The following is a 20,836-nucleotide window of genomic DNA, read 5'->3' as shown; positions in this document are numbered from 1 at the left end:
ACAGCAGTGCTGCCTCCTTCCTTCCGGCTCGTGTCATCTGACCTGTGGCTATGGGTCTCACCTTCGTTCCTTAGGGCACGGGTGTCTCTTTTTCTCTGGCTTACCTGTAAGATTCTCTTGATCACTGGCTTGGAGCGATTCGCTGCCATGAATATTCTGGGGTTTCATCCACTAAGTTTTTCCTGTGCTTCTTGCCTTTGACGACCCATGCGCTATCGTAAAGCCTGCTGTTGCTGTGGTTTGTTTTGGCGTGTTTTGTCTTTTTTCCTCCATTTATTTCGAGTAGCTTCTGTTGCTATGTTTTCAAGTTCCCTTACCTTTTTTCTGCAGGGTCTGCTGTCCGTCTGCTCTGATATATTTTCCAGCTCCAAAATTCCGGGTTGGGTATTTTCAAATACCTTCTGTGTGTTTACCCGGCATGTTGAGTGGTTTCTCCAGCTTCTTGAGGTGGTTTAGGATATAGCCAAAATAATTTTAACAACGTTGTTGACTAATTCTGTTGTGGAGTCACTTCTGGGTCTTTCTCTATTGGTTGGTTTGTTTTCTTCATTAGAGTCTTTTTCTGCTTCTGGGTCTGCCTGGTTATTTTGGATCAGACGTCAGACATTGTGATTTACGTGTATTCTAGTTATTCGTATGTCCCTATAAATGTTCTTGAGCTTTTGCTGGAACGCAGTTCACTTATTTATTCCTCAGATTTGCTGTCCGGCTTCGTTAGGTCAGAGCAGGTTGGTTAGGTTAGTTCGGCTCCAGGGGCGGCACCCTTCTGGCTTCTCAGCCTCGTGCCCCGTGAATTGCAAGCTTTTCCATTCCAGCTGCTGGGTTCACTCTGGAAAAAGTGAATCGTTTGAGGCCCTGAGCAGCCCAGCCGTGGGGATTGCTTGCTCTCTTCTTATGGGTGGTTCTCTCGCCCCTGGCCGCCCGTGGGCTCCTCACAGGTGTGCGGCTCCCCGCAGCGGTCTTTATGCGGCGCTGCCCTCGTCGATAACTGGGCTCTCGCTGCCTCGATTGTTTCAGACGTTGACTTGTGCGCCGCTCCGGGATACCGCCTCTCACCCCTCCGCAGGCCGTCCCCCCTCTCTGCCCGTGGCCGGGTACTTCTGGGAAGTGAGCCCGGGCACCCATACGGCTCTGCGTGTCCTCTCTCGCAGGTCACCATCCCGTGTGGCCTGGTGTGCGGCGTCCGAAAACCCTTGTTGCCTGTTTTTCCTCTAGTTTTCTAGTTTCATGCAGCCGGAGGGTAATTACTTGGTGCGCCAGCCTGTCTGGAAGTAGAAGTCCAGTTGGAGAGAATGATCCAAGTGGGAAGGACTTTTGATTAATGAATGAGTTGTGGTTGGTGAAGTTTAAATGTCTTTAGCTTTTCCTGTTTGTTTTTTGTCACTCCGAGGGCTGATCTTACATCGAAAACAATTGTATTTTGATGGGATGGATTAGAACCACTTGCGTAACTAGTCCTGGAGAACCACCAATTTGTGGAGAAGTAAAAAGTAGTGGAAGTAATTCCGATGATCAATTAACTGCTCATCAGTTTTGACAGATTGTGTGGTGATCTGTGCGGGAGAATAAGCGTGCCCTTTCTCGTGAAGGTTGTCGGGGCCAAAGTGGTGACCAACGCCCGCAGTCCTGGAGCTCGGTGCTATGGGTTTGTCACCATGTCGACATCTGATGAGGCTACAAAGTGCATCAGCCATCTCCACAGAACTGAGCTTCACGGAAGAATGATCTCCGTCGAGAAGGTGAGGCCGTTCTTGCCTGCCGTAACCCACGGAGCCGACAAGCGAGAAGACCTGGACCGTGAGCCATTTCTATCCGTCTTGTGTTTTAGGCCAAAAATGAACCGGCTGGGAAAAAGCTGTCCGACAGAAAAGAGTGTGAAGTGAAGAAGGAAAAACTAACTAGTGTTGACAGACATCATCCCGTGGAGATCAAAATTGAAAAGTAAAGTGGTGATTTCAAACCTTTCTCAGGGCGCCCGGGGGTCTCAGTCAGTGGGGCGTCCGACTCTTGATCTCAGCTCAGGTCTTGATCTCACGGTTGTGAGTGGAAGCCCTGTGTTGCCTTTCTCTTAACTTTTCTCTTGGGAGTGGGTGGGAAGAGGGCAGGTGACAGCCACAGGGTCATTCCTCCTCTCCAAGGACAGCCTGCCTCTCCAGCTTCTCACTGAAGTGTCCGATTTGTGCATCTTGCTGCCACTTGAGTGTTGTTTCTGTAAAGCTGTCGAGTGAAGTAACGCGTGACTGTAAGAAATGTGTTCGGAGGATCCTTAATAAGCGTTTGTGTCTAAACAACTTAGTAATCTGTTGGGAAAAAAAAAATGACACGCAAAATGGAAGAATAATAATTTTGTAATTTTTTTAAGTTTGTTTATTTTGAGAAACAGAGACCGTGCCAGTGAGGGAAGGGGGGGGGTTGGTGAGAGAGAATCCCAGGCAGGCTCCGCTCTGCCACTGCAGAGCCTGACGTGGCACTTGAACCCATGAAGCTGTGAGGTCATGACCTGAGCCGAAACCAAGAGTCGGACACTTAACTGACTGAGCCACCCAGGCGACCCGAAAGAATGATTTTTATTTCACTGTTAATGTTCTGGGTCCTTGCACAGTCTCTCAAACCTTGGAATCGTTTCCTGATCCAGACTGGTTTTCGTTCAGTTCCTGCTTTTTATCACAGCCACTTCTAAAAAACGTAGCGTCATCCAAAGGAACGTAACCTGAACTAGTACCGAAAAGAATATCGTCGAGCTAGTAGTTTGTGCGGTGTCTGACCACCGTCAGGTATTACCGTGTCCCTCAGAAATGTCCGGTACCTCAGGGCACCTGTGAGTTCACTGTGGCACCCTGAGGGGTACCTTGGCACAGAAGTTGGGGAACTGAGGGTCTGGATGCCATCTATGAAGGAGGTGATTTGTATCTTTAACCAAGATGGAAGTAGGGACAGACGGGTCATTCAGAGTAGGCATTGCTTGCTTACAAATTTTCTCAAAGTTAATAGGTTTATCTCCTGGAGGAGGTAGGCTTCCGTGAGGTGCTTGATGGTGGTACAGTTCTCAGTGCCCAGCACGGTGCGTTCATATTGTCTGTGCAACCTTCTTGCACACCTGGGGCCATTCTCCCTGCAGATTGAACCCGTTGCTGAGAAATCTGTCCGTCTCAGTGATTCAGTTTTGCCTTTGTTTTTATGTTAAGAAAATGGACGTCGAACGAAGGTGCAGACATCCTTAACACTCCTAAGTTCAACTCCATTTTTAACAGTTTAATTGCCGCTCTTCATTCCAAATTAGTCTGTAGACCCGGGAGTACTAGGTGTCAGAGTAGCCTTCGTGTATTTACGAGCGAGATCAGCGATTCTGTCAGCAGCTTCTCCAAAGAGACCTGTTCTGTCCGCAATTCTAAAACCATATTTGTCAGATATCGGTAGCTGTTCAGAATTCTTGGTCTTCTTGGTGTTTGGGAATCCATTTCCCTCAGTGATTTTTCTGACCACCCAGTGAGATGTGTCTGGACGAAAGGAAGGGGCTAATAACTGGCTAGTGTGCATCGGGTGGTTCCCTTGGTCCCTGGAAGAGTTTCGTGTCGCAGAAGGAGCAGGCTCCGGGTCGGGGACTGCCCGGCTGAAGGGCACACAGAGCAGCCCAGCTAAGAAGTGACAAGGCCAGGGTTCGGTAGCGGCGGGCAGTGAACTCGGGGGCCGTTGACAGCCACACTGCCTTGAAGTGATTTGACTGGGAGATTGAGGAATTCACAGTATGTTTGAACCACAGTTTTTTTCTTCCAGTGAACACCTTCATTAACCTTTCCTTTCGAGAATCTCTAGGTTCAGTAGGTAGTCTAAGCGAAGGAGAGAAACTTTTCCGAAGAAGTGGCTCGTCTTCACGGTCTCGGATGAGTGGTGCGTTTGCTGCGGTTGCCGTTTGGAAAGCACACGCACGTGTCCAGCACCAGCCCCTGCTCGAGGGTGGCCCTTTCCCGTGTGTCCCTCCAGCCTTTTTGTGTCCGTATGCATTCGTGTTTTCGAAATTACATTTTTTTTTTTTCAACGTTTATTTATTTTTGGGACAGCGAGAGACAGAGCATGAACGGGGGAGGGGCAGAGAGAGAGGGAGACACAGAATCGGAAACAGGCTCCAGGCTCTGAGCCATCAGCCCAGAGCCTGATGCGGGGCTCAAACTCACGGATCGCGAGATCGTGACCTGGCTGAAGTCGGACGCTTAACCGACTGCACCACCCAGGCACCCCACGAAATTACATTTTTAACTTTCGTTACCAAGAGGTTCCTCTGCGTGCGGGAGGTGCCGCGTGAGTACAGGACAGCGGGAGGGGTCTCCTCGGAGAGAGAAGGCGCCACCACAGGATAGCGAGGGCCGTGCGTCACCCGTGATTCGTCACGGCTTTATCTGGAGTCACGTAGTCACCAGAACGATTTCCGCCTCTGTCAGAAGGGAAGGGACATGGACTGCGTAGCCGTGGAAGGGAGCCACGTCTGTGTGTGTCCCCCGACACGGACGGGAGGTGAGACGCTGCGGTGCAGCGTTCTAGTGCCGTCCCGGTGACGCCAGGCTGTGAGGCTACCCAGGCACCACTCAGACACGGGCGGTGGAGCCCAGGGATGGTCAGGAAAGGCCCTGTGGTGGCCGTCACAGGGAAGTTCCTTGAGTAAGTTGACACGCGTATGGTGTTTTGGGTTTTGGCTTTGTTGTTTTTGTGAAACCAATATGCTTAAAAAAAAATTTTTTTTTTAATTTTTCTTTTAACGTTTTTACTTATTTTTGAAGGAGAGAAAGAGCATGAGCAGGGAAGGGCCAGAGAGAGAGGGAGATGCGGAATCTGAAGCAGGCTCCAGGCTCTGAGCTGTCAGCTCAGAGCCTGATGCGAGGCTCGAACTCGCGACCTGTGAGATCATGACCTGAGTCGAAGTCGGATGCTTAGCCGACTGAGCCATCCGGGTGCCACCCCCCCCCACTTTTTTTTTTTTTAAGCATTTGTTTATTTTGGGGAGAGGGAGAGAGAGAAACAGGAGCAGGGAGAGAAGGAGACCCAGAATCCAAACGAGGCCCCGGGCTCCTAGCTCTCAGCACAGAGCCCGTCACAGGGCTCAAACCCAGGAACCGTGAGATCGTGATCTGAGTCGAAGTCGGATGCTTAACTGACTGAGCCACCCAGGCGCCCCCAAATAACAGGTCTTGATTCTAGTACACACCATCAATTGTTGTGTGTATTTACATTTTCATAAATTTTAAATAGGGGCACCTCGGGTGGCTCAGTGGGTTGAGCTTTGGACTCTTCGTAAGTTTATTTTTAGCGAGAGTGTGAGCAGGGGCGGGGCAGAGGGAGAGAGAATCCCAAGCAGGCTTCTCGCTGAATGTGCCGCCTGCTTAAAATTCTCTCCCTCTCTCTCTCAGCCCCTCTCTCCAGTTCACACGCTTAAGCTTGCTTGCATGTGCCCTCTCTCTTTTTCTGAAAAATTAAAATATAAAAATTAAAAAAATTTTTTTAAATGAGGTTTTCTTAAAGTGTGAATATTATTTTAAAGACGACGTGTTGTGGAAGTTGAGGAGGGAGGAAGAGTGACCTTGGGAGAGGTTTCTCCAACAGGCTGAGCCCTGCCTGGGTTGTAGGGAAGACAGGGCAGGGACCTGGTCAGGGAACCCGAGGGGCCTGGCACACGGTGGGCATTTAAGGAGTGTGAGATTTGATCGCCCGAGATAACAGCGTTAGGGAATAAGGGAGACAAGTTTGGGTGGCGACGAGGATTTATTTCACTGCTTAGAAAAAAGCTGCCTCCGGGTTGAAATGTGACAGCAGTTGCTGCACAAGCTGGGACGTAGCCTGCCATTTTAACTCCCTCACAATATGCAGAAATGACCAGGCGTGTTGTTACAGGACCGTGGCCCGCTGCTTCGTGTAAGCCGCCACCTCCTGTCCTCATCCCGTACCTCCACTCTATTTTATTTCATTTTTTTTTTAAGTTTTTTGTTAACGTTTCTTACTTTGAGAGTGAGAGAGAGAGAGAGAGTGTCTGAGCAGGGCAGCAGCAGAGAGAGAGAGGGAGACAGAATCCGAAGCAGGCTCCAGGGTCCGAGCTGTCAGCACAGAGCCAGAAGCGGGCCTCCAACCCACGGACCTTGAGATCACGACCTGAGGGACACTCAACCAACTGAGCCACCCGGGCACCCCTCCATTCTATTTTATACTGTATTTATTTGGGAAAAATGTTTTTTTCCACACACGGCAAAACACTTGAAATTAGTTTTTAATGCGCATTCGGACGTAGTTTCCCGTGTGTGTGCCCGTGAGCCGCTCTGCTATCCCCAGGCATCGAGCAGTTGGCAAAAATAGCCACAAGCCTGCAGTTCCGTCCTGACGGTTCTAGATGTGGCAGAGATCTCCCGGGGGAATGAGGGCTCTGCCTCTCAAGAGGATATTGTCCCTACCTCGGTTTTCCGAGAGTCGTGTCCGTCCGCCTGCCGCCAGGCTGGTTGGTTTTGTGTGCAAGTCTGAAGAGGTATGAGCTGCCGCCCGAGTCCCAGGAACTCAAGTTTGGTAACCATGTTTTTCAACAGAACCGTGATTAAGAAGGAAGAGAAGTTGGAGAAAAAGGAGGAAAAAAAGCCTGAAGACATTAAGAAGGAAGAAGAGGATGAGCCGAAACCAGGACCTGCAAATCGGTCGAGAGTCACCAAATCAGGTGAGCAGAGCTTTCCACGTGCCCACAAGAAGGGAGGAGCTCAGTGGTGGGGGGGAGGGGGGACCGCGGGTTCTGTTGACAGGCGGCTCTGTACGCATCGCAGCCCCAGGGTGACGTGGCCTGAAGGAGTGTCTGGTGACGTCACACACGTGGGGACGCTCCCCCCGGTGACTTCTGCTCACTGGCGGCCCCGCGACTAGGCCTCTCGCTCTTCTGCGTAACATTTGGCGGGAGTGCAGACGGATATGCGCGGGAGATGTGTCCTGGTTCTTGAAACTGATTGGATGCAGTTATGCAGGCGTGTGGTCAGGCTTCTCCTGCTTGTGTATTAAAGGCAGATAGAGTCAAAACCAGAGATACAGTGCAAACTCAGAACATCTGTACCCGTTGACGTAGCTGCACTTGGGGCGTGCCACCTCTTGACATTTTGTAAAGTTCATCGTGTTCCACGCCTTCAGATTTGCATGAGGCTCCACGGAATGTCGTCTGAAAAAAATAAAACCAATTCTCCCTGCGCCTGCCTCCTCTCCTCCCCAATAAAACAAACAAAATTCAGCCATCTGGAGCATTGGAACTGGGTACAGCGCATTACAGAGCGTTACAAATTAGGTCTTTGGCGTTTGGTGTAATTTACCGGCAGTCTCACAAGGAACGTGTTTTTAAAATGTTCCTCAAGTATGGCAAACCTCCCCAAATCAGGAATAGTCCTGGTGGTTAGAGTCTGGTTATTGTGTCATCGAGGGGAAGATTCTATTTGGAGGCCTTTATTGCTGTGGATGAACGAAGGGAAGCCCAACCGTCCGATTGCGATGAGGGCCTGAATTCTGCAGAGCGTTCCAGGATGTGGAGGAGAAAAAAAATCAAAATCGGTTCTCCTGGAGCTGCTAGGATTTAGCGCGAGGGTAAAGGAAGCTTGTGGGTTGGATGTGTGTGCGTGGCAGAACGCACCGTGGCTTAGATTTATGTTGCAAGATGTGAGGAAATCCCGGCCGCTTCATTCCAGGTGAGCAGAGACCTGGAGTGCCTCGTGTCGGTAGTGGGTGCTTCGTGTCAGAACGGGAAGGAGGAGGAGACACAGAGGCTCCAGAGGTTAGCGTTAGTCACTCGAGGGAGCCTGGCGGGCCCCCGGTCAGCCCATGTGCTGCCTGCTCTTTGGAAGTGGGGGCCTCAGCAGGTTTTCATGGATGGCTGGTTTTTTGTTTCTTTCCCTGAAGGAAGCAGAGGAATGGAACGGACAGTCGTGATGGATAAATCGAAAGGAGAGCCTGTCATTAGCGTGAAAACCACAAGCAGGTCAAAAGAGAGAGTAAGTATTGCTTCTGCCATCTCAGGTCCAACTGATCTGAGGGTGGTTTAACGACCACTTTGATCTGCACTACGAACACAGCTTTGTTTCGCCTTTAAAATTTTAAGAGTTCTTTGATGTATTCAGAAGGCATATTATTAGCCGTTGGATGGCACGTACAGACACAAAGATTCTACAACTTATTTCAAAACAGCACCGAATGTTTTCACTTCACACGATGTGTTGGCCCCGATTCTCTGTCAGGTTACGCCATCCTCTGGAAGAATCGATTCGCAGAAAGCCGACCATTGGGTAGAATGGGCAGGACCCAGGCTGTTCAAGGCAGAAGGCAGGTTCTGCTCTTTGGTTAACCTGGTGGTAGCTGATTCATCGCTTTGGGCGATGCTTCATCTTCTGTGACGTTAACAAGAAAGAAAAATGGAGTCCGCTGGAAAATCAACTCACGTTGTCAGAGAGCGGACCTCCCATTTCTTAAGTGGTACACGTAGCTGGACCAGCTAGTGGTTCCTCGTTTTGTTTTTTCCACTCCGAAAAACAAACCCCTCTGCTCACCGCCTGAAGGTTCTAGCTCAACCATTCATGAGAGCCGGCCCCTTCCAGTGAATGCCGAGCTAGCAGTATTCATCCAAGAACCGTTTGTGGTGCTGAGACTTATTTTTGAAATGAACGTTTGATTTTTAATCCATCCCTTCCTGACGTCATTTTCCTTTTGGGGTACGTGAAAACCGTAAAGACACTAAAATAGAAAAATCTCTCAAGGAAGCCTAGATAAACCATAATCTCACCACCTAAGTAACTCTGACGTTAAAAAAATAAATAGTAACATGCGCACGATGAGAACATTCAGATCTTCGGATCGTATAGGAGGATGACAACAGAAGTAGGACAGAAGCCTCTTTGCTTTCACATGGACTCCTTGCACTTCCTTTCTTTTCTCTTCGAGAGAGAGAGTGCGAGTGGGGAGGGGGCAGAGAGAGAATTGCAAGCAGGCTCCACGCTCGGCACAGAGCCCGACTGGGGGCTCAGTCTCATAACCCGAGGCAAAACGAAGAGTCGGAGGCTCACCCAGCTGAGCACCCAGCGTGTATGCTGGATTTCGAAATATGGTAGTTTCACAGGAAGTTGCAGAAATAGTACAGAGGTCCTGGGTGCCCTTCCCCCAGCTTTCCCTAGTGACTTCTTTTGTGTCACTGTAGCACAGTAGCGAAGCCAGGACGGTGACATTGGTATCCGGCATGTATGTGCCTACGTAGTGCTAGGACTTTTCTGTTACTGGTGTGGACCGCTGTGAGCACCGCCATCAAGATACAGGACTAGCCCGTCACCACAGAGATCCCCTGCCTGTCACACTCACGCCACCAGCCCACCTCCAGCCCTGGGAACACCGGTTGTCTGTTTCCCATCTCTGGAATGTTGTTGTTCTGAGAACATGTACAGATGGAGTCGTGCAGCACGTGACCACAGCATGGTGACCTTGAGAGCCATCCGGGGTGCACAGGTGTTGTCCTTTCTCTTTAGGAAGCCGTGATCGTTTCAACCAGGCTCTTGGTTACGGATACTTGGTTGTCTCTCGTCCCCTGCTGAGAACTGCTGTGGCGGGACATTTGTGTGCACACCCTTGGCATACTGTGGGTTTCTAGGTGCAGAGGGACACGGATGTCATTCTTTGGGATGGGTGTTAGCAGAGTGCCCTTCCGAAAGGCAGCAGGATACTACAGTCCGTGGCTGTGTCCGGTGCCCTGGCCGCTAGTAAGTGGGAGGTGGTGAGCCCAGGGCTCTGACCCTGAGACCCCGGTGCTGCGCTGGCCTCGGCACGAGGTTGCACCCTCACCTGGACACTTAGGGTGTCTGTCCCCCTGCCTTCTACCTACAGTGTGTGTGATCAGACTCCAGTCACTTTGCCCGTCTCCTCGACAAAAGGGGGTCATTGTGGTGTTTTGGGTTATGGATCTTTCTGTGATGAGATGGTCCTCTCTTTTTTTTGTTTTTTTTTGGTAAAATTTCTGTTCAAAACTTCTGCCTGTCTTTCTCCCACCACCCACGAGTTAATTAAGAAAGTAAGCTAAGGAAATTTTTTTTAAATGTCTCCCAGGCCCATTCTCTAGAGACTCTGAGGCTGTGGGTCAGCAGGTAGCCCTGCGTTCTGAGCTATAAAAGCTTCCTGGGAGAGTGATCGTGGGCAGCTTGGGTGTCGTGGCCCCTGAAGGCCTCAGGCAGGAATAGGAGTCAGTAGTTAAGGTTTCGTGCCCTGTCCTGGAAATGAGAGTGGCACAGAAGTTGCCCGTTAATGCTCTGGAGCTGATGAGGAGCGCTCTTTTACGTTAAGCATCTTTGACCTGTTCTGTTCGAAGGCTGCCTGCCTGAGGCCCGAGTCAGCGGCTGAGAAGTGTGGTCCGTCATGCAGCTGTGCATCCAGCATGCACGCGCCCCGTGGCTCTGTGAGGCCTTGTTCTAGACTACACATAGTCCTGGGCTCTGCCGCACTAAAGAAACCTGCCTGTAGGTTTTGTGGGGTGTCATCCCCCCTTTCCCTTCCATGACGCCCTTTGTTGGCAGGGCCTTCCCGGAAACCACGTGGGACAGAAGAATTTTTGTCTACCCTAGATACACAAATGTAACTTTCACTGTGCGTCTGTTGGCATTTTTCTGGTGTTAACTGGCCAATTTTGGTAAACAGAGCTCCAAGAGTCAGGATCGCAAATCGGAAAGCAAGGAGAAGAGAGACATCTTGTCATTTGATAAAATCAAAGAGCAAAGGGAGCGTGAACGCCAGAGGCAGCGGGAACGGGAGATCCGAGAGACGGAGAGGCGGCGGTGAGTGGGTCCTGGCAGGCTGGCCGGTTGGTGGGCTCCCCTGGGGGTGCTCGGCCTTTCTCCCTGAGCGGGTCTCCTGCCCGCCCAGGCTTGATGACTGCCTCGTGTGTCCCCAGAGACGGAAGGGCCAGGGTGGCGAGGGCCGGCGGTCAGCCTCGGCACGGCCATCGTCAGAGCTGGAGTCTGTCTAGCAGCACCTCTCCTGGCCCCTGGTGGGCCCCGGCACGTGGAGTGAGCTCATCCACGCGTGGCTTTGGTGGGAGGGTCTCCAGTGTTGAGGTCTCAGTCTTCACTGCCAAACCGCACGTAGATAAGATCCAAAGTGCAGCCAAGGGATGTGGTGCTTTTGTTAGAGGTGTTACTCAGAGGAGTAGCGTTCTCAGGCGGCCTCGGTCCCACGAGATGTTCTTTGCCACACACACCTTTTTTTGTTGAGACAGTTTATGGAAGTAGGCCTGCCGTTCCCAGTTTCGCCTTCTGCCGTTTTCCGTCCATAGCTCCCTTGTCATTTTCCTTCACGTGCTGCTCGGCAGAACGAAAGCCTCACGCCTCACGCCTCACGCCTCACACCATGGTATTAGGAGGACTTGTCTGAGTGAAAGCGGGTCGTGTAGAAACTGCTCCGTCCCGAGTAGTGTGGTTCTGGCCTCTCTGCATATGTAGCTTTAGAAAGTAGAAGCACCATTCAGACGTCCTTTGTTTCCGACTGGCTCCCAACGGCTTTGGAGCCTTTCCAGTCACTGAGGGCGGGCACGAGGAGTGACAGCGACTCCTTTCTGGGATGCAGAGGGGGTGTACCCGGTCCCTGTCTCCCCCTGTTCCTGCTCCCCCTCCCCCCCCCCCCCCCCCCCCCCAGCTCCCAGGATGCAGGGGCCGGTGAGGAGACCTGGTGCCGGGCCGCATAGCATCGGCCCCCTTTGCTCATGCCTAGCCTTCTCCTGGCCCCACAGTCCCCCAGGTCTGCTCAGAGGCTGTTTCGGGGCATCGCTCAGTTACTTGTTCCTCCAGGGTTTTCTGTGTGCACGGCGGCTTTCGTAGTAGCAGTTCTCCTCCGCTTTTCTTACTCTTCTCCCTTTATTTAAAAAAAATTTTTTTTTATGTTTATTTTTGAGACAGAGGGAGACAGAGCATGAGTGGGGGAGGGGCATAGACAGAGACACAGAATGTGAAACAGGCTCCCGGCTCTGATTTGTCAGCACAGAGCCCGACACAGGGCTCGAACCCACGAACTGTGAGATCATGACCTGAGCCGAAGTCGGACACTTAACCCACTGAGCCCCCCCGGGCGCCCCACTCTTCTCCCTTTAATGTGTGGCTTAGTCCTCCTGGCCTGGACGCCGGGCTGGGTCTCTTTGCCCCCTCCCTGCCTGCGCACCCTTGGCTTTGCTTTTGTGAGAAGGGAGAGTCCGGAGGTTGGGGTTCGTGGCCCAGCCCGGCGCGCGGTCACGGGTGTGTGCGCGGGGACGTCAGGGCGGCCTTGCGTGTGTGTCCCCGCAGAGAGCGTGAGCAGCGTGAGCGGGAGCAGCGCCTGGAGGCCTTCCACGAGCGGAAGGAGAAGGCGCGCCTGCAGCGGGAGCGCCTGCAGCTCGAGTGCCAGCGGCAGCGCCTGGAGCGCGAGCGCATGGAGCGGGAGCGTCTGGAGCGCGAGCGCATGCGCGTGGAGCGCGAGCGCCGCAAGGAGCAGGAGCGCATCCACCGGGAGCGCGAGGAGCTGCGGCGCCAGCAGGAGCAGCTGCGCTACGAGCAGGAGCGGCGGCCGGTGCTGCGGAGGCCCTACGACGACGGCCGGTGAGGACCCGGCCTCGGCTGCCCCCCTGCCCTGGAAAGTCGGGGCGCCTCTCCCACCGGATCCGGTGCCTCTGGACGCCGTCGCGGGGCTCTGCGGTGTTTGCCTGAGTTACTCGCGAAGTCTTGACGGTGGCCACTTGCCGAAGGGGTCGCCGTGCTGTGGCTTAGCAGGGCCTCCCGTTGCATCCACACTGCGGTTCCCGGTGGGGCGGTGGGTAGGCCCGCGCTCGCCGCGGCCGCCGGTCGGCCAGGGATGGGGAGAGGCACCGGGCTGCACTCGGAAGAAGAAATTGCCTTCCTGTTCACAAAGTAGGTTTATTGGTCTCCAGCTCCTCTGAGCTTCTTAATTGACGGTCACCCATCACCCCACCACCCATGAGCCTAGTTTTCTGGTAAAAAATCAGGAGGAAGATAATTGGATGCCATCCTGAGCCGTATGCAGTTCACCGTCACCCGATCTAATTCCCTTTGCTTTTGCAAAAAAAACTCAGGGGGAGGTTCAGGTTACCATAGAAGACAGGAGGGTGAAAATGTGACAACTCAGAATGCCATTCCAGAAGAATCAAATATTTCATTTCACTTGCATCTGAGCTCACGCGGGGATCAAGGTATTAACAGCCTTGTGATACAATTAGCTCCCAGCAGCCCTCCTTTCAGGACTGTCAGATGAGAATGCTGGCATGCCTCTTGGCAGTTTGGGGGATTTTAATTTATCAAATCAAAGCGATAATGATTGAATGTTTAGAGATTAGCCCTGCAGGACATTTTAAATGATACCGGGTCTGGAGAGCGCTCCTCTCCCCACCCCCACCCCCTTCCCTATTTCCCTCGTTCTCGCTCATAAATGCAATTCATATTCTTTTAAAAACAAAAAACAGGCGAGATGACGCTTATTGGCCGGAAGGAAAGCGTGTGGCCATGGAGGACAGGTACCGCCCAGACTTCCCTCGGCCCGATCACCGCTTCCACGACTTTGACCATCGAGACCGGGCCCAGTACCAGGACCACGTGGCTGACAGGTCAGCACCCACCGTCTCCCGAAGCCACGGACACAGCCAACCGAGCCCGATGCAGGGATGGGTCTCTGTTCATTCTCTGATGTCTCATTTATTTGTGAGGCTCCTGCTGGCTGGCTGACCGGCTGCACGTGGGATTTAGAAGCACAGGCCTTGAGCAGGATGTTGGACTCGGGGCTCACTTAGGGTGTCCTCAGCTTGTATGGTGGGAAGGCCCTCCACTCCTTTCACTCGTTGCCCCCTTCACGGGTCGGGGGCTTGGGGCGATTCCTATGTCTCCGCGCCCCACGGCCCACTCTCTGGGCCTCACGGCTCCCCGGGGCTCTCGCCCAGCCTCTGCTCCTCCGCCTTGTCCCTCCTTGTTTTTATGGTGAGGATGCCGTTTACAGAAGTTTCCAGAAAGGCACCTGAGTCCGTGCAGGCAGGGCAGGCCGGCGTCCACATCCATGGGGTTCCCTGACTGACATGGGCTCCTGGGTTGGCATACTAAGAACTGATCGGACAACGTGGGAGAGTGTTTACTAGGCTGGCTGTGTCTGAGAAGATTTTTTTTTTTTTTTTTTTTTTTTTTTTTTTTTTTTAGCTGGTTCCTTTGTCAGTGTCTTCTTAAATGAGAAATATATATATATAGTTTATTAGAAAGGCAGCCCTCGATTTTCTAGTTTAAGAATTCTCTCTCTGGGGTTCTCGTCATGGTCCCCTGGGCCGCATATCCCTGAACCATTTCTCCGTTCATTAGCTCTTCCGTAAGGGAAGGGAGAGCAGCGGGGAGATGGGCTGAGAAGCCACTCATTTAATGAATCATGCCTGGAGTTGGTTTGAGAATCCTGTGAAATCATGTGTACTGACTGGGTCAAACCAGAGGTTAGGGATCCTCTAAAGGCTTCTTGTTAGACCCTAGATTTTGTCACCAGTCCAGATATATTAGTCTTTGGCTTCGTGGTGTGGGCCTCTGTTTCTGAGATCCCTCCAAGGGACTTTAGTTCAGTAAAATTTTTATTCCCACCTTCTTAGGATCCAGCTTCACTCCTACTCCCTGGAAGAAGGCTTTAGATGTAAGCCAGCTTTTTTTCACAGGCCAGCATATTACAGTTCTTACTTGGTGAAATAGAATAAGTACCCCAATTGTGGAAAACTCTTGTGTGTGGCCTGCCGAAATGTTGTCTACTGCCATCAGCAGCTGTTGGAATGAGATGTTTCCCTTTTGCAGGAGGGAAGGTTCAAGGTCAGTGATGGGAGAGCGAGATGGGCAAGTAAGTAAAACCCGACCCCAAGCCTGGGGGCACCCTGCTTTTGTGTTGGGGTGGGCGAGGGTGAATTGTTTTCTGATTACGGAGTTCTACGTGTGTTTCCAGTCGTAGGGTTTGTTTTTTTTCAGTTGGCTCTAGTAGATCGCAAGCACCTCTGGGTTGTCCACTTGCTTAGAGTGTCTTTGAGTCTCAGTATTGTGAGCTGCCCCACGATATCCCAAATGGGGGAGGCGTTTTGCCTGTGTTGGGGTGGGGGGGGGGTTCCTGTGTCTCTGGTAATCTGCAGGTGCCCTGTGAGGGATGCTCAGAGAAAAGGGGGGCTCTCCAAGAGAGAGGTAGGGGATGGGCATCAGAATCATGCCTTTTTAAAATACTGGGGTGTTTTCTGAGGGAACATCATGCGATTATGTCTCCCTACAAAGACGTGCTGGGTTTTTGAGCACAGGATTGGTTGGCCGGGGGCACGGAGTGGCTCCCGTCCTCAGCACCTGCCTCCAGCGTCACATAGACAGGCCTCCGCTGCCTCCATAGAATGGTGCGCACAGGGGTTTGAGGGCACTGCCTGTCCCGGGGTGTGGGAGGGACGCTCCTGGCATCAGCAAGAAGGCAGTGTCCTGATTCTTCTGGGGAGGACTAAGTGACCCTCTCAGAGGACCCTTCAGCAGAGCCATCAAGTGCAGGGCTCTCCAGGCTCACAGGGCCAGAGAGGCCTCCGCTGGCACTTTATGTGGTGCCAGAGATGGAGCTCTAGGGGTACCCAAGAGTTCTCGAGCAAGGAGGGGATCGGGAAGCAGAGGGCCCACCAGGAGCTTCTGTGGTGAGGTGTGAGGTCTGGAAGGGGCCCGGACAGGTCCCCTTGGGGCCACACCCCGGCCGGCTGCAGCAGGATCTGCACGTTCACAGGCCCGTCCAAGAATGGCATGGTCAGGGTGCCCTGTCCCTCTTGTGCCTTCCAGCACTACTCAGATGAACGCCACGGCCACGGAGGACCACCAGAGCGCCATAGCCGAGACTCCCGAGACGGCTGGGGGGGCTACGGCTCTGACAAGAGGATGAGTGAGGGCCGGGGGCCGCCGCCCCCACCCAGGTAAGCAGCGGGCAGCTCTGGGGGTCCCTGCCTGCTGAGGGACACCACCTGGATCCTTTCGTAGACTTGCCCCAGGACATCCCCGCCCCTGTCCCCCAGGGGCCTGTAGGTGTTTTTAAGGCAGGTCTTTGCATGTCAGAAGGTTCTGCCTCATCTCGAGGTGGGTTTTCAGGGGTTGAGCGAAGGGTGCACCACTCCGGTAGAGGAGCGATGAAAAGTCTTCCTCCCCAGGTGACCCGTTGAGCTCTCGGTCCTTGAATGCCATTTTGTCCGTTTTGCCTTAAATATCCGTGGGAAATGTAACCGGGGAGCTCCTCTGCAGACAAGAGGGGACGCTGAGCACCGTCACTGTAGGGCTGGGTGGCCATCACCCAGCATGAGGCAGTCTCGCCTTCACCCTCGAGGACAGATGTTGGGGGCTCTGATGGGCTCCTCGCCCGCGGCTCTGTGCACTGGCCGGCCTGGCAGCTGGTACTCTGACCATTCCAGACTCAGCCTGAGTCTGGGAAGCTTTCCTGGACACGCCTGGTGGCCGCTGGTGGCCGCCCATCGGACTTGTGTTTTGGTTTGAATCACTTGGACTTTCTGTCTGAAACTTTTTTTTTTTCTTAAACAGCTCTTTTGAGCTTTACTCACGTGCCATATGGTTCATCCATTTGAAGTGTGCGATTTGATGTTTTTTAATGTATTCAAGAGTTGTACGCTCATCACCACAGTCCACCCCAAGGGAAGCTCCATTAGCAGTCACTCCCCGGTCCCTCCCCACCCCGCAGCCCCTGCACCCCGATCCACCATCTGTCTCTGGGTTGGCCTGTTGTGGGCGTTTCACACAAGTGAAATCACGTGTCACGGCCTTTTGTGTCCCGCTTCTTTCAGCACAGTGTTTTCAAGGTCCGGTCACACGGTCACCTGGGTCAGAGCCGTATTCCTTCTTGGGGTTTAGTAACAGGCCACATGTGGAGAGACCACGTTTTGCGTCTCCCGCTCATGAGCTGCTGGCCATTGGGGTGGTTTCACCTTGGGGCTGTCAGAGGATCCTGCTGCTAAGCATATTCGTGCGCGGGTCTTCCCGTGAACGTGTTTCCCGTTCCCCTGGGGTAGATGACCAGGGGTGGACTCGCTGGGTCCCGGGGTCAGCCTGCCGCACTGTTGTCCGTTCTCACCGGCCACGTGTGAGGATCGCTGTCTCCACGTCCTCCGAAGCGCCCAGCGTCTGTCCCTTTGCCACCGGCCAACCCAGCGGGTCGCGTGGAGGTCTCACGTCCATGCACGTGGCTGCACCGAGCTGCTCCGGGTGCTTACTGGCCACGTGGGTCTCTGTGGGGGCGTGTCTGTCCTCACGCTTCACCGTTGTCTCTCAGAAACGCGTGACATCGGGCAGGATCGGCCATGCTACGGCCTCCCCTTGCAGGCACGTGGGACACTCTCCGGTCGGCTTTTTGTTTTGACACAGGGCTGGACGTGACTGGGCGGAGCATCAGGAGCGCGTGTGGCCGGGTTCGGTGGACGCAGGCACGGCGGGCCGGGAGCACGCGCGGTGGCAAGGTACAGGCTGACCTGTGCCCAGGAGTAGAAGGAGGGTTCCCAGAACGCTCCCTGGGGACTGGTCCCTCCAGCGGTTGCAGAGGCTTCCAGGCGCTTCTAAGAAGGGAGTGTGTGCAAAGTCTTTCTTTTCTTCCAGGTGGTGAGAGGGGCCTCTCTGGGCCTTCGGGGCCAGGACACATGGCAAATCGGGGCGGGATGTCGGGGTAAGGAGTTTTGCGCTCAGATAAAATTGATTTGTTCCCACTCCTCATTTCCTCTCCCTTCTTTGCACGTTTGGTCAGTTTGCCGGGTTGAATGTTTTGAAAACAAACCCGAAAAGCAGCTCTTGGCAGCTTATGCAAGTCGCACCGGACACTTACCCGGAGCTCAGTCTGTGATTCTGATTTCCCTCACCTGGAAGAGCCAACGGGCCGTAAAGGCTGCACAGCCATGCGCTGCGCCACAGAACGGTGAGAGCGGCAAGCACTTCAAGGGGACAAACGTGTGCCTTTGTTCCTAGGCGAGGCGGCTTTGCACAAGGCGGGCATTCCCAGGGTCACATGGTGCCCGGTGGCGGACTGGAAGGTGGACTGGCCGGCCAGGACCGGGGCAGCAGAGTTCCGCACCCCCACCCCCACCCCCACCCGTATCCCCACTTCACCCGCCGCTACTAAACCCCACTCCGAGTTTCCAGGTAGGCAGATGCACTGTTGAATCTCAGCCAGAGTTACCTTGAACTTGTGGAATCTTTTAAGAAACAAAAAGCAAATCCTGCCACCATGTTGTAGCTCAATACAATGTGAATTCACTTTTTTTTTTTTTTTTTAATAAACGTGATCTCTGCCATTTTTAAGACAAGATTTCTGTTAATAAGGCATTCCATTTTCCATTAATAAAAGTTTACGGTTCGCACCGGTGTGTGTCGCAGTGATTGCGGGACAGAGAACACTTCCGACCTCAGCGGCACCAATGTGTGTGTAGAGGCTCCCGTACCCAGTTCTCCTGGCCTCCCCGGGGAGTGGGACGTCCATCTCCCCTCCTTACAGATGAGGAAACGGGTGTGGGCCACCTGCCCAAGGTCCTAGAGCTTGTAGGAGGCGGCAGGGCTGGGATCAGAATCAGGATTTCTTTTTATTTTGTAAATGTTCATTTATTTTTGAGACCGAGGGAGACAGGGCATGAGTGGGGGGAAGGAGCATAGAGAGGGAGGCACAGAATGGGAAGCAGGCTCCGATATGTTGGCCCAGAGCCCGACGTGGGGCTCGAACTCACTGTGCAATCGGGACCTGCCTGAGCCGAAGTCGGACATTTAACTTGAGGCACCCAGGTGCCCCAGAATTAGGATTTCTTAATGGCAAGGGGGGGGGGGGGTGCATCGTGGGGCCTACAGACCAGTTGCTTCACCCCTCGAGCTGGTGTGCCTGGGGTGGGGGGCGTCCAGTGATGGTGTGCGGGGTTGGGGTCTGGCTGAGGGCAGTCCCTGCATTTAATACGTAATTTCGTTATTTGTTACTGTAAACAATTCTAATTTTCTTCGTTAAAGCCTGCCAGACAAGGCCTCTGGCCAGCCGTAAGTGCCGTACATGAGTCCTCTGATCCAGGCCCCTCCTGTGTGACTCCACAGGAAGAGTTTCTACCAGAGAACAGCTGAGCCCATGCCAGCCAAGAGCATAGGTGACCCCGGGCACGCTGGGGCATCCAAGGGACCTGTGCCGGGGGGCGGGGAGGGGGTCTGGGGGTAAGCCGGAGGGCCTGCTTCCCACAAATCCTGGCCGTGATCCGGCGTGGTGAGAGTTAACATCAGTGCCGCCTGCTGGGAACCTGGATTCCCTTCGTAACTAGGACAGCCACCCCACAGGCTACTGAACAATCACCAGTTCTCCCGGAGTAGCCTGTGTTCCCGCTGGGGTGTTTAGTTTTAAAAGAGCGATCTGAAAATCTGCCCAGCTTGCCACGGAATCTAGACCGTTAAAGGCAGGTCAGCGCTGGCCTTTGGCGTCCTGCTCGTCTGAATTGCGGCAAGTAAATACCTCGTGGCTCCCCCCACCACGGGGGCCCTCGGAATCGTTTTCCAATGACAGGTGGGCACGATGCTGTCTCCGCGTCACCTCCTGCATGGGGCCCCGTCTCCTCTGCAAGTCAGCGTCTAGAAACGGGTCTGAGCTTCCCATGTTGGGTGATCAAAGCCATACCCAGCCTGGGGGTGTGGGTGAGACCCGTTTTGAGATCTTGTCACCTGGCTGCAGTTGGGCGACCGCCCTTCAGGGGGAAAGGGTGACCGAGGGTGTGACCCGTGGCCCTCAGGCGGGGCACCGCTGCCGAGCTGCCCCAGGGGAGCCTCAGAGAGCCGCGGGGGCAAGAACAGCCCCTTCCTAGTCAGCCGAGCCTGCAGCCTGGGTCTGGCTTACGTGGATGCAGCGTTTGCTAGGCCTGCGGGAACACAGTGCCGCAAACAGGGTGCTTTGAGACCAGTCTATTCTCTCTATTCCGGTTCTGGAGGCCGGAAGTCCCCGTGTCGTCTGGGCCGGTTCCTTACGAGGCTGAGAGAGAGTCCGTTCCGTACGCTCGCCCAGCTTTTGGGGGGTCGCTGACCATCTTCGGCGTCCCTTGGCTTTGTCGACACATCACCCTGAACTCCGCCTCCGCCGTCGGCCTCCCTGTGCGCGTGTCCTTGGCCAAATTGCCCCTTGCTGTGCGCACGTTGGTCACGTGGGTTGGGGCCCACCCGAATGCCCTCATTTTAACTCCATCACTCACATAAGGGCTTTGTCCCCAAATACAGTCGCGTTCTGAGGCCCTGGAGGCCAGTGTTTCAGCACAGCAACGGGGTTGGCAGAGTTTACCCCCCGTAAGTGCTCCTCACGGTTTTCATACATACACATCTTCCCAGGATGCAACTTCCTTTTTTTTTAGTTTATTTGCTTCCAGAGAGCACAAGCCGGGGAGGGGCAGAGAGAGAATCCCAAGCAGGCTCCGCACTGGCAACACAGAGCCCAACTTGGGGCTTGATCTCACGAACCCTGAGATCATGACTTGAGCTGAAATCAAGAGTCGAGCACTTAAACCTACCGAGCCGCCCAGGCGTCCCCTCTGGGACGTGACTTCTGGGCAAGTGGAGCGTTGCTCAACCCTTGAGTCCAGGACCTTCCCAAGAGTTCCCCATTTCTGTGACCAGAGCTGCTGGGGCTGCTGGAGTCTAAATGCCTCCCAGCCGCCTCCATCCAGGATCGGAGCTGTGCGCGCGCGTGCAACTTGAACACCGTGTCACGTTCGCACTATAACTGGGCCCTGCCCCTGAGCAGTGATAGTCTCTTCTCCTTTCTTCTGTTTGTGTCTGAAATGCATCGTATTTTTTTCTTTTTTTCT

At 53.7% G+C, this 20,836-nt stretch overlaps 1 protein-coding gene across 2 annotated transcripts in view; it reads left to right on the top strand.

The window, feature by feature from the left end:
- The window catches only part of SAFB2 (scaffold attachment factor B2), a 36,206-nt gene extending 17,824 nt beyond the window's left edge, over nt 1–18,382 (top strand). For both annotated transcript variants that reach the window (XM_047835560.1, XM_047835552.1), the window contains 12 exons: nt 1,590–1,739; nt 1,829–1,941; nt 6,561–6,685; nt 7,900–7,991; nt 10,669–10,805; nt 12,303–12,593; nt 13,472–13,612; nt 14,820–14,862; nt 15,816–15,946; nt 17,400–17,491; nt 17,628–17,694; nt 17,991–18,382. In XM_047835560.1, coding sequence (XP_047691516.1) covers nt 1,590–1,739; nt 1,829–1,941; nt 6,561–6,685; nt 7,900–7,991; nt 10,669–10,805; nt 12,303–12,593; nt 13,472–13,612; nt 14,820–14,862; nt 15,816–15,946; nt 17,400–17,491; nt 17,628–17,694; nt 17,991–18,144 — 1,536 coding nt within the window. In that variant the 3' untranslated portion in view covers nt 18,145–18,382. The remainder of the gene's footprint in view (nt 1–1,589; nt 1,740–1,828; nt 1,942–6,560; nt 6,686–7,899; nt 7,992–10,668; nt 10,806–12,302; nt 12,594–13,471; nt 13,613–14,819; nt 14,863–15,815; nt 15,947–17,399; nt 17,492–17,627; nt 17,695–17,990) is intronic.
- The last annotated feature ends 2,454 nt before the right edge of the window (nt 18,383–20,836 follow it).

The sequence above is a fragment of the Prionailurus viverrinus genome, chromosome A2 (genome assembly GCF_022837055.1).
Source record: "Prionailurus viverrinus isolate Anna chromosome A2, UM_Priviv_1.0, whole genome shotgun sequence".
Lineage (NCBI taxonomy): Eukaryota > Metazoa > Chordata > Mammalia > Carnivora > Felidae > Prionailurus > Prionailurus viverrinus.
Note: the sequence above shows the minus strand (reverse complement) of the source record. Positions and strands in the feature narration are given on the sequence as shown.